Here is a 13,382-nt window from a genome sequence, read left to right as displayed (position 1 = left end):
TTAGGGAAACAAAACCATCTCTTCCCACTGGGTTCAGCCCTTTCTCTTGTGTGCTTGCCCCATATCCTCAGCTCCCACTGGTTCCTCCTCACCAGTGTTGTGCTCCACACAAGGAAGTGAAGAGAAATTACTTTCTTACCTCTTCATCTTACTTTTAGGCCTAAACAGAGCCGATAACATTTTTGCTTAAGGCAATGAGGAAGGATTATCATTGTATAGCAAGAGCAGAATAATTATTCCATCTGATGGAAGGAAGTGGAGGTGATGTATCTGAAAATGCTGTGCTTGGTTGGTTCTGACTAAGACCTGTTCAAATATTTAGCAAGGAAAGAAAACCTCCCCTCATTTGACCTTTTATATGTTGTACACCCCAGCACCTGGAAAACTGAGGTTAGTCTTTATATTTGCCTCTAAGCCCCATAGGATCCGAGCATCTCTCTATTTATCCCGACAAAACCCTTGTGAGGTAGAGAAATTCAGTTATATTGCTTTTGCAGATGAGACACAGAGACTATGGTCCATCAATAACTTTGACAGTCTAAGTCAGGAGTTGGCAATGTTTTTGGGCAGAGTGCCAAAAGAGCCGCAGCGTTACTTGTAAGATTTTGGTGTGCCAGGGAGGGGCCTGATCCCTGTTGTGGCAGCACAGCGTCTGCCCCTTCCCCACCATCCACCCTGAGGTGCAGGTGCATCCACTGTGGCAATGAGCTGGGTCAGGGCTCTGTGGACCCTGGTGCAGCTACTTGCAGCCTTCTGTCTGCCTGCCACAGCCAGCCTGGGCTCTACGTTTGCCCCGCCACCCACCATGGAGCCCAAGCTGCTTGCAACAAGTGGCAGGGAGGCTATAAGCAGGTGCACCAAAATCCACAGAACCCCAATCCAGCTTGCTGCTGGTGGCGGGTGCACATGTGCCTTGGAGCAGATGGTGGGGAAGAGGCCAGGGCTGTGCTACCACAACAAGGATCAGGCCCCTTGCAGCTCCCCCATTATCAGCCCTAAGGGCTGGCCAGCCAAGCAAAATGTCTCCACATACCACACTGGCACACATGCTGAGGATTGCTGACCCCTGGTCTAAGCCTAACTGACACTGACAGAAACCAGTATCAGAGGAAGGAACCTTAAATATTGTTGGGAATCTAGGCCTAAATGACCTGCCCAAGGTCACACAGGGTGCCTTGTAGAGAGATAGAAATGAAGTTCTGCTTTTCTACAGCCCAAGTGAGTGGTCTGATGACTGGGACATTCTTCCTCTTGGTGACAAAAGCAAAGACTAGTAGTGTACCTGACATGGGAGTACAATGCCTGGGAAGTATATATTGTCAGAAATGGTGATGGGGAGGGGGAGTGGAAGAAAACAAAGAGCACAAAAAGACCGTATATTTCACTGACTCTCTATGGATGAAACCACATCTCTAGGAATTTCATGGCAGTAACTAAGGGTCTGATCCAAGGCACATTGAAGAAAATGGAAAGATTCTCATTGCAATTGCCTTAGTAGGTTTTCTGGATCAGACTCAACACAAATAACCTACATTGCCATTGTGTACAGTGACTTAATTGTGACAGGAGAACAGGTAGACTAAAGAACCTGTTTGATTACACACACCATGCTTTTTGATTATACACACCATAAACCACGATTTAGGTAGGTCCCTATAGATATTAAAGAGAAATTAATACTAATCAAGAGTTTACTGCTGTCATAAGGTTAGCAGGACATTGCTTCCAGCATTTCAATACCCAGGAAAAGTCACAAAAAGGGGACAGGCTTTTCTGCCAATGTGAAGCAAGCTGAAGATCTTACTAATGTGTTTGTCACATCCACACTTCTGTTTGGTAGCCTAACATGAATATGGGGAAATGATCGGGAACCAAAAATGTTGCTTATGAGCTACTGTATATAAAGCCATGCTCCCTGGATCTACTATCTTGGTTAATACCTTGAGACCTAAGGGGATGTGTCCACCAAAAGGACACAACTAGATGCTCTTGCAGACACCAGGTTTTGGTTGGATTGCAGACCCAGACAAAAGTGGCCCCAACAAGAGACCCAGAAGTGCAGCTTACATGTACTCCTTATAGTGATGAGTTGGCTCAATCTAAGTTGTGGGAGGAGCAGCTCCAAACCAACCCCTGAGTACTGATTCCACATATCATTGACCATTTTAGAAATAAAGTGGAAGCGCACTGACTGCAGAAGTCAACGATTGGAGCCAGGGAACAAAAAAGCAAGCTGCTGAGTGGCACACACTAGGAAGCTGTCTCTTCCCCATAGCAAAATAACTTGGTGATCATACAACCTGTTGCACCAGCAGTGTAGTAAGGCAGTCATGTGACTGTAAACACAGTGTGCATTCAGTGGAATTCACTCAATGGAACCACAATATGCAACTAATTTAATGGGAGATGACTGAAGGGTGGAGGGACACCAGAACTGCCTGTGCCACAGACAAATCCTAGGTGGGGAGCAGTGCAGTTAGGTTCCAGCAGGCAAACAGATATGGGTGAAAGTCCCTATGATGACTCCCACTGTTCCAACTGGCTGCAGTCAATGTGGACACCAGAGATGGCCCTGGGAATGTTGAAGGATATTCCTTTTGTTATGTTATCAGAGAAAGATGGAAGAGGGTTAATATTAGAGCATTCCAACACAAATGTGCCAATGCCAGATTCACTAGCCCACTATGTGAGCCCACTGCCTACTCTTATAAGGAAAACTACATTTGGGGTAATGGTTTCTATAGTCATGAATCCTACTGGAAGTTAGGAAACTCCAGCACAGACATGTTAGGGCTAAGGGCCTGCACCCAGCTTAGGGCCTGCTGAGTGAGTTCAACTGCACCCAATCCCTCTAAGCTAGGGACAGCCATTCAAAAATCCTGTGCCTGAATTGATTCAGTCTTTGCAGGTTAGTCTAACTGGGCTAGGCTAAATCAGTTTTGTAACCAGACAGACATTTCAGAAATGCAGGCACATGCTTGCAGTGGTGCAGGAAGCTACAGCAGCTCTTCCTTCCCTTCCATAGCACTGAGCTGGGGGGGCGGGCGTGGCCAGGCCCAGGAAGGATGCTCTAGTGCCCAGCAGGGAATTGATAACACAGTGTTTATCATCCCTAATTCAGTATTTATCACCCCATCAAGAAAACAACAAAGGGGCATTACCAGCTACCTCTTGATTCTACGTGTTGATTCAGCACAGACTGTAGCCAGCATGTGGTCTGCTAGCTAATACACAGACACCTCTCTACAAGGCAGAGGAGGAGGGAATTCCTGCTTAACAGGAGAAAGCGGGGGGCATCCCGTAGTCTCTGGAGCTGCAGGCAGGGAGCAGAGGGGAAAGGCCAGCCCTGCTGTGGAGCAGACAACCCTGCCGAGCCCAGAGAGCATGCCAGGATGTTGGCGGTCTCTGGTTTAACTCAAACCAGCAAGAGGTCTGGGACAGACTTTGCATAAACTGGTTTGACCCAAATCAGTTAAGTCTGATACTACATTCAACCACGTTTATCTCAAACTGGTTTCAGCCATTTTCAAACTGGTTTATGTGCACTGAACATCTGTTCTCTTCCAGGTTTAAACCAACTTCTGAACACTTAAACTGGTTTATGTGTAATGTCTAACCCTAGTTCTATTTGCTGCAATCATCCAAGATGCGTTATAAACAGGGCCTAGTTTAAATTGCAGGGCCAGCTTGTGGTGTGGTGACTCTTTTAATCTTGGAGTTCCCCTTGTGTGTGCCCTGCTGCTGACTGGCAGACGGGCCCCATTGGCCCTGCAGCTTGCTCCTGATGGCCAGGAGGCAAAAATCACAGTTTTAAATATGCCACAGGTTTTGCCTCCTGTTCACTAAGCAGGAAGTGATGGGAAGCAAAAATCGCAGCATATTTAAAACCATAGTTTTCACCTCCCAGCTATCAGGATCAAGAGGAGGGGCCAGTGGAGCCCCACTGCCAATCAGTGAGGGAGCACATGGGGGGAATGCCTAGATTAAAGGTGCTGTCGTGCTGCGAGTTGAACCCACGATTTAAATCAGACCCTAGTTATATACCAGGTTGACAATGTTTTCTGGCCGAGTGCCAAAAACACTCACAAACTCTACTTGTAAGATGTTGGCATGCCAGGGACAGATGGCAGGGGGGAGCCTGATCCTTGTTCTGGCAGCACATCCCTTCCCCACATTCCACCCTAAGGCTCACTTGCCAACCAAAAATCCTTCACGTGCCATGTTCTGGCATCCATGCCAGGGGTTGCCTACATCTGTTGTAAACCCAGTCCTTCGAGCTGAACTCTGGTTGTTGAATGCTTTACAGAACCACAGCTGTGCCTGGTCTCTGGCTATATCCTAGCCTTTTTTTCCCTGATCTTGTTGTGTCTCCTGCCTCTACCCAGCTCCTCTCTCCTGCCCTCACTCCTATCAACCCCAAATGTGCACAGCCATTTCCTTTAAGTTCCTTGAATTCACCTAAAATGCTGTTCACACTTTAAGTTTTCATAGTGCAGAAGAATCTTATGAATGGGTCTGTTTTTTCCTGAGACCACTGAAGTAACGACGAGGACTGATCAAGACAACGAACCAAGAAAATGGGCTGGATTCACTGCTGGTATAAATTAAAATTGCCCCACTGGAGTCAGTGAAGTGGTGTTGCTTTAGACCAGCCCAGGAATCTGGCTCAGCATATTAGCATGAATGGTTCATGACTACAGTACCCTGCCATGCAGAACCTACTTGTGATAACGCATTTCATTCCTGCTTATGCCTGTCTGCTCCCTCTCTCCCCAGCTATTTAAAGGACTTCCCCTCCCCACTTCCCTGCCAGACTCAGGCAATTATTATTATTTATACAGAAAAACACAGGGTTCTTGCACTAAGGAGATCACGGTCTTGCTCTAACAAACTGAATCCCTGGGTCATATACTCCCACTCTGGCCCAACGTAGAGGACAATACAAACAGATTGGATATGCCTCTTCTCCACTATCACTGTTTCTCTTCTCTACTGCTCACTTCCCCTATACTTCAACCACTTCCCCCTGACACACATCTCTGATCTTACCACTCCCCCTTTTTAGTACATTTGAGGGACAAGTTCTAAACCCCCACCCAGATGCACAGCATTTCGTGCCCACCACCATGCAGGTTCAACTTCAACACACAACCCGGTCCAGCACTCCGCATTTCTTCCCTTGCTCCTCCACTCCCCACCTCCAGCTCCCCACTCCATCCCCTTGTAGCTCCCACATTCTTAGTATCTCCACTTTCCTGGTTCCCTGCACCACCCACTCCAACTTTTGCTTCCTCAAGCATTCAACAACTGCATCCCTGCTTACTCCTTCCCTACTTTCTGCCCAGTGCCTACAAGCTGTTTCCACTCCTTTTTTCACTTTAGGACACTAGTATGGGAACTCATGGGACTGGGCTCAGAGCCTCTACCCAGGACTACTGGAGTTCTCTCCATTCTCTGAAAGCTTAGAGGCAGCTAGCAGGAGAGAGGTGAAGGAAGTAGCTGCTCCATTCTAGCCACAGCAAGTGCAGGTAGCACCCACAACAGCTCCAAGTGTCACTTGGGATCACCATGCACATACTCCCCAGCATAATTCCCATCTTGTCCACAGCTGTGGCTATGAGAGGTCTTGAAAAACATTCCAAGTCCTGGAGCTTAATGGAGAAGGATGAGAGGAAGGCAATGACAGTTTAGAGGAGAACACTTTATGGTTAAAGGAGCAGGAAGGTAAGTGGATTTTAGTATCAGGAAAGCTTTACTGCTAGTAACAGTTAATATTTCATGATCTCATCTTTCTCCTATACCGTAGTAAGGAGAGAACAGAAGGGGGTAAATTAAATACACTATCCAGAAATACACAGGCATTCTGCTGAGTGAAAGCAGCATCTCTCAATGGATGTGTTATCTGCCAACCTGCTATGCCACTATAACGTTCTTGGAAATAATCCTCAGGTTCTAATTACAGCATCTCTTTTCCTTTACAGTTTCCCCAAATCCTATCTCAGCAGATTTCAGCACTGGCAGAACTTGCTTCTGATGTGTTCTGTGATGACACCACCCTCTGCTTCAAACTACCCCCTTGTTTTTCTTTTCTATTTGAGCTTTCATTTAGTAACTTCCATGCTATGAAGCTCATCAGAGACTTGCTTTCAGCTGTCCTCAGAGACTTTGTCTATCTCTGGTGCTTACCCTGCTTCCTACACTTGTCCAGCAGAAGCCTTCTTACTGATGTGAGCCTTAGGTCTGGTTGAATACTAGAAAAAAAGCTGGTTAAATACATTGTCCAATAGCAAGGGACAGTATTCCTCAAATAGTGTTTTCAATTTATACTATTAAAACACCACTATTAACGCACCATTTTCATTGGACCCCACTTAAGACCTCCTTCCCCTCCCCCAATGCTACCAATTCTTAAGGCTGGCATTTCTAAAGGAAAGAGATGAAGGATGGTAGGTGCTTCCATCTCATTGGACTTCAACAGGAACTGAATGCATAAACCTCTCAGACTCCCAGTGAAATCCCATCCCAATTTTTTAGAGAGTTAGCATGAGAGATGCTATTAAAAAAAAGTTCTTCTGCGTTGTTTACTTCCTAAAATGTTGGCACTGACTCTACATGTGGATATATAAAGTCACTTCCTGTGATGATGTCTCATTACTATCCAGAAATGACCATCTCCAGGAATCACAGGCATACAATTAATAGAAATCCAAGTTGAGGCTAGAAATAAGACTCATTTTTAAGTGGTGTTTAAGTACCCATCCCTGCACAGAGTGCTAAACAAAAACCTGATGCAGACAAGAAGGCCAACTCTTAAGTGTTCCCTTTACTGAATTCACATCCTGGTAGTCTGCTGATTTGAATAAAAAGTTATTGGCAAAAGGTTGCATCGGTCCAGCTATTGAGACGATAAACCAAAACACATTTTGTATACTTGGGGGCAGAGGACCCAGAATTTCACAACCCACCCAGAGAGATCCTAGCAGGAGCCCTCTTTGGCAGAATACAGGGTTGGATGCAACTATGAAAAAGGACTTCTGGATCAGGAAAGGGTGATTTTGTCTGGTGTCTGCACCTGTGTGGATGAGCAGCATTGTACTCAGTTATCTAGAGGAGGGGGAATAACACAAAGCACCTGGTTCCAAGTTCTCCAGTCATCAGCCATGATTTAAAAAGCACCATTTCAAAACAAGCCAAACAAAACCAGGGGCCTGAACTGGAATGTGCATATAAGAATAGTAGAAATTGACCCATAAAATGCCCTTAGTCCCCTTCCCTCCTTTGAATCCTGGGGAAGCAATATTAAAGTAACATATGATAGCTCAAGATCTCATTGACATTCAGTAGGAGTTGGTAATTAATGGCTTATATACACAACAGCCTTCATTTAATCAAGATTATCTACAGCAGTGTTTTTCAGCCTGTGGTCCACAGACCCCTGGGGGTCCACAAACTATGTCTAAGGGGTCTGCAAAAGATGACTATAGTCAATCAGAAGTATGTGAACTCACATTTACAATTCAAAGGGGTCCACACCTCCATTCAAAAATGTTTAGGGGTCTGAAAATGAAAAAAGGTTGAAAACCATTGATCTAAAGCATGAAATCTAAATGGATTAATTAAACTGCATTGAACCTCTGTGTGGACACTAATTCAAAATTAAAATGGCCTTAATTTGATTGATCTGAATTTACTCTGGAGATGAAGCAAGTCAAATAAATAATACCCTTTTTAAAATTCTGATTAAATACATCTAAACCAGGGGTTTAACGCAGTTTAACTAATCCACTTTAAAAACTAATTAGGATGATTTTTTGAGCGTCCCTCAGTAAAGAAGCCCAACATTTTACTCCTGTAAAAATACCGGCCTGAGTGAACTGGCAGTCTGCATAATGTCCTGAGGGCAACAAATACAGGCAATTTTCTGCAATGAGATTTGGTGGATTAAGATCCAAATGTAAGGTTTCTTCCAGAGCAGGGCTGTCCAACTTCTAAGTTGCCAAGAACCACACTCCCCTCCCCCTCAAGCCACACTAGCAGCAGTTGCATGAACCGTGCCTAGACTACATGCCTGGGTGCCCCCTGATTGCATTGTATGCCTCCCTGCTGCACCACGCACCCAAGCACCTCTGCCACTGCACTATGTGCAGGGTGCCTCCTCACTGCATACTTGGGCACCCTACGGCTGCATCTTATGCTCTCCCTGCCCCTGCTGCTGCTCACTCACCCTTAGCTTCCTGGCTATGAGCTCCCCCTATGCACTATAGTGACTCCAGCACCCCAGGCTGCAGCCCCCGCCATCCTCTGGGGCTGGAACAGGACAGGAAAGTTGGAGAAAGTGGGAGCTTGAAGCAATTGGGGGAGCAGAGGCTGGGTGGGAAACCAGGGGCTGCGATTAACCCCTTGTAGGCTGCATATGGCCTGTGGGCCACTAGCTGGACAAGCCTGTTCCACAGGATTTTCATTGAGGTACTACCCTGACTGCTTTCACTAACTGTAGCTGTGCCATTTGACTGAAAAGAAAATATCTTCTCAACCTACACAGGGCTTGCACTATCGAATCGTGTGCAGTAATATCAATCTAGCTTATTGCTACACAACCTAACAGCATAACTTCAGCTCAGTGCTAACACAGTAGATCAAGAGTAGCTAAGAACTGAGATCCATCCTACCCTTGATGCAGGAATGAACTTAATCTGGTGCTTAACCACAGGTATGAGACCTTGTCAGGCCACACTGCTGCTGAACTGAGCTAGTAACCGCATGTCTTAGACCCCTGCATTCTTCAGCTTCTGCACAGATACTACAATATAGCTGGGGGGTATAGTTCAGACCCATTCCAAGCTTTACCCCCTTTTGAGTTTAACCTTACTGTCCTCAATCTAGTTTTGAGGTGAAGAACCTTCTACATTTCAGGATGAATAAACAGCAAGTTCATAATGGCACCACCTTGCTGATCCCATTAGAACAGACTTGGCATTTGACAAAACAGATTGTTGCTGGCAAAAGTTTATGCCTCTCTGAACCAGTTAGTCTCTAAGGGTGTCTTTACATGTGCTCCAGAGGGTGGGAGGGGGCACTTTAATTAGTGCAGCTCTTGGGAGCTGCTTTAATTAAAGTGCCCTCAGCATCTCATGTATTCAGCTTCCCATGCTTCAAAATGGTGACGGGGCACTTGAACTAAAGCTCATTTGCCAAGCTTAATTAAAGCACCCCTGCCACCATTTTGAAGAGCAGGGACACTGAATACACAAGACGTGGAGGCTTCTGGAGCGTGCTGATTAGCACACTCCAGCAGAGTCGATTAATTGAGTCTGCTCTGACATGCTGTTAATTACAGTGCATTGCAGCAGATGTCCTACGTGTCTACAGGCACGCTAAGGTACCATCCTGCCCGGCTTTCTGGTTGTTAGAACTAGTCACCCAACACTGATCACAATCGGCACCAGCTGCAACAAAGCAAGTGTAGCAGTGGCATCAAAGCAAGTTTTGGTAACACATGCTAAATCACAAAGCCCTTACTCATCTTTCATTTAAGATCAGTCATTACGCTGGGACCTTTATCTGCTGACATCTCATCTTTTCACTGTCAATCCCATTTAGGCTAAATTCAAAATGTTCTCCCTCCCTAGTCTCCACTGATCCCTGTCCTAGGCCATCACATCACCCACCCCCACCAAAGTAGCTACAGAAGGATGAAGCTGTCAAAGCTGAGGGAACAAGAATAAAGAACTCAAGGTCATGCTGCAAAAGCCATCTATATAAATCCCTCATGCTCCCAAGAGTACAAGGGAGCCCCACCCCTATTAACCTTTCCATGAGTCTCTTATCCTCAGCAGAAGAGTGTAATAGAAGCAGGTTTGGTCAGGCAAGAATAAGGTGGTGGTTACCCACACTCCTTCTTGCTCAAAACTGACCTATCCACTGCTTAAACACTGTACATTGCTCTCCATGCATTGCAACAACACTCAGACAACTGATAGCATTGCTGATTAGGCAGTAGTTTTATACTTACACTCAGCAGGAGGCACTTATTTTCTTTGATGGCACCTATACAGCCCACAAAGCCGATGATCATCACGAAAGTCCCTGTGACGATAAGCAGGTTGGCAGCCGAGAGGGATGGGAAAGAGGAGGAGAGGGTAGCAAAGTTTCCTTGGGTAACAGCCAGCCAGATGCCCACTCCAAGGATCCCACAACCACCAAGCTGAGAAAACAGGAGGAAACAAGTAAGGTCAGTCATAGCATCCAGGCAATTCTTATCATCATTTTCTATATCCCAGTGGTGGCTAGCAGTCCCACTGTGCTAGGGTCTGCATATATACACACTACGAGATAATCCCAAGCCTAAAGTGCTTTCAGCCTCAGCAAACAAAGGGTAGAGGAGGGCACCTTTATTATCCAAGCTTTATAGATAGATAGGACACTGGCACAGAGACAGTCACAAGAACAGAGGTCTCACTGAGTGTGCAACAAAGTCAGTCATAGAAATCTACATAACTTAAATCTCTTATTCCAGAGACCAGATTCAGAGGCCAGATCATAGGAGGTAGGTAGCTCACCCATGTCAAAAATTCCAATTACAGTCTACAAGAAAAGGAAGCAGATGGAAAAGATGGTCTGAAAACTTTTGAACTTTGAAGAGGCAATGATGCATAAACCATAAAGTGAAGATGATGATGATTATGACAAAAAGTCATAAAAAAATTAAAACTCAAATTAATCTTCCACAGTGAGCCACGGGTTCAACTAATGCGTCCTAATTCTTTGTCTCAACCACAAAACCAGTCACTTCCTTTCTTGTTCTTGAGGGAGCAAAAAACACGTTCAGGAATCAAAGGTGGATTGTGGTCTGGTTGGGGGCTAAAATGAAACAGGCACAATTTAGGTAACTCCAAGAGCTGTCTAGAATACACCTTACCCTCTACACTACATCCACATATGCTATTGCCTAGACATATCTTCTAATCCTTATACACATTTATAAAAGACTTGTGTCAGAACACCATATTTCTGTCCTAACGAGTGCCTATGTCAGAGAAATTCTCTTGATCCAAGGAATGAGGGTTTATAGCGTGAAGGGGCCATAAGAGGAAAGAAAATTCTCCTGTGGTATTACAAACGGTAATAACACTCATCCATACTGTCGTTTAGTCAGTTTGTCATATTGGCTCTCTGAGGAGAATATGAAGACTTCTTATCTGGTCTAGGAAAGCACAAGGAGAGATGGAAGAGTACATGGTTCCCAGGTTGCAATACCAAGAAGGGCTTGACTGAGAGGCAGGCGCAGCCATCATGGGAAGGGTAGGGAAATAGAATTGATAGCTATGTCCCACAAGGGAGCGTTTTAAAAATGCACACATTTATTAGCCTGCTGCTTACAACTTAGAGAAAGTCTGCAGAATGGTAACAATTCAAGTAAAGCTGAGCAATTAAATAGAATTAAACCAAAGGGGAATTTTGCATTATAATAGTCACAGCAGAGCATCACTTAGGTTTCTTTCTTTCATTATTTCTTCTTAAAATAACAATTTTATGGAGCTTTATAATTGCACTTCATTATTCAAATTATTAAATGCTAAGAAATAAATCGCATTCATAAAGTAATAAGTCACATGTAGGAGCACTTCACTTAACTGTCTGCATAAAATGGATGAACACAAGAATATTATGAACCAAAACAAGGGAAAAAAACACAGCTAGTACAAAACCCAGGAACCAGACTGTGGAAATGGATGAGGGAAGGGAAAACCAAGTAAAATGTATCTCTCAAGTGCCTATTGCTCCCATCAGTTGTTTGGGACGGTCTGTACTGTTGCAATGCCTTTGTCTTTCACCCCATTCCAGTAAAAGGCAAGGCAAGCCACAGAGCTCAGAGCAGAAATAAAGGGGAGCATGCATAAACTTAAAGGTATTTTCCAATAGTTTAACCTGTTCCCTTTGCAGCAGTCAGCCTATTTTTGCAGGAAGCTTTTAAGAGTTGTGACCAATACCTTACGCCAGCCTTTTGGGATTGAATTGGTATCACAAAGAGGAAATGGATCACAAGTACCAAAACTGGATTCATCCCCGGCCCTTATATGGAACTCATGTAAGTCAGAGAGCTCCTTATGTCCTGTCTCCTGCGACATACCCTGGACAAGCACCAGGAACACTAACTCATGCTAGCTCAAATATACCCTGCTACATGTTGGCATCACCAAGGTTTCTCAGAATGCCTAATTTGACTAATTTATGATCAAATGGGCTGAAGGTGCCCTGATGGGCATATCTCCAAGAACTGATGAGTGGACTTTGAAAAGCTATTAATAGAAGCAATGAAAGTGAACAGTGGCTTCAACCTCCAGCATAAGAAATTAGGCTGGATATTAGAAGAAACTTTATGACCACGAAGGTGCTTAAGCATTGGAAAAGGCTACCTGGAGAAGTTGTGGATTCTCCATCCTTAGAAGTTTTCAAGAGCAGGTTAGACAGACATTTTACATGGTTTAATGAGGAATGATTCTGCCTTGAACAGGGAACTGGACTAGATGACTTTGTGAGGTCCCTTCCAGCCTTACTTTCCTATGAGCAAAGGAAACACTAATTTGCCATCTAGAAAAAAAATCTTAAGAATTAAGACCTATCCAACTGTAGACCAACATTTAAGGAAAAGTGGAGTCAGACCAGATGAAAGGGCAGGAGTTAGGACTAGTCAAAATATCAGCTAACCCACTCCTGGGAAAAATCCTCAACTAGCAGTGGAAATAAATGCTAAGATCTTGCAGTTGTTTTCTTTCCCTCTGAATTTCATTATCTTATGTCTCAGCATCAACCTCTGAACCCTGGGCACTCTAAGGCAACACAAATATCTCAGTTAAGCCTCCCAAATACAGATGCCCAGGGGCAACAGAGGTATCCATTTGCAAAACATTTAGCTAGCATCTTTCATGTGCCATTTATGAAGCAATTTGATGACACCAATAAAACTCAAGGTATTTCAGCTCCTTTAACGTTGTCATTGTTATTTAATTGCTTTGTCTGATACTAAATGCATCCAACTATATTCTGTAGGATATGAGCTGCATCTCGCTAACTAGAATTGTTCTTAAACAGGCTGCAATCCTGGCTTCTGTAATACCTGCTAAATTCTTAGGATATGAAGGATATCCTAAGATATAAAGTCATCCAAATACCATTTCCCTTAGGATAATAGGTTTCCTGAGGGTACTCTTCCTCTCCTCAAACTGGCATTTGATTCCACAGGGGCCTCAGAGCCTTTCTAACATCAAAGTTTAGCTGTTAGCATATTGTTTTTGTTTGTCAAAAAAAGGTCAATCACTGCAGATCCAACAGCCATGTACAATCTCACAAGATTGCATGAAGAAACAGAGAACAGTCTATGT

At 44.5% G+C, this 13,382-nt stretch overlaps 1 protein-coding gene across 13 annotated transcripts in view; it reads right to left on the bottom strand.

Moving 5' to 3' along the window:
* The window catches only part of TSPAN4 (tetraspanin 4), an 861,113-nt gene that overhangs the window by 125,586 nt on the left and 722,145 nt on the right, over positions 1-13,382 (bottom strand). For all 13 annotated transcript variants that reach the window (XM_090032439.1, XM_090032433.1, XM_090032431.1 and 10 more), the window contains one exon: positions 10,013-10,204. In XM_090032439.1, coding sequence (XP_089888565.1) covers positions 10,013-10,204 — 192 coding nt within the window. The remainder of the gene's footprint in view (positions 1-10,012; positions 10,205-13,382) is intronic.

The sequence above is a fragment of the Crocodylus siamensis genome, chromosome 2 (genome assembly GCF_052110815.1).
Source record: "Crocodylus siamensis isolate JL-2025a chromosome 2, ASM5211081v1, whole genome shotgun sequence".
NCBI classification, from domain to species: Eukaryota; Metazoa; Chordata; order Crocodylia; family Crocodylidae; genus Crocodylus; species Crocodylus siamensis.
This window is presented reverse-complemented; position numbering and strand designations above follow the sequence as displayed.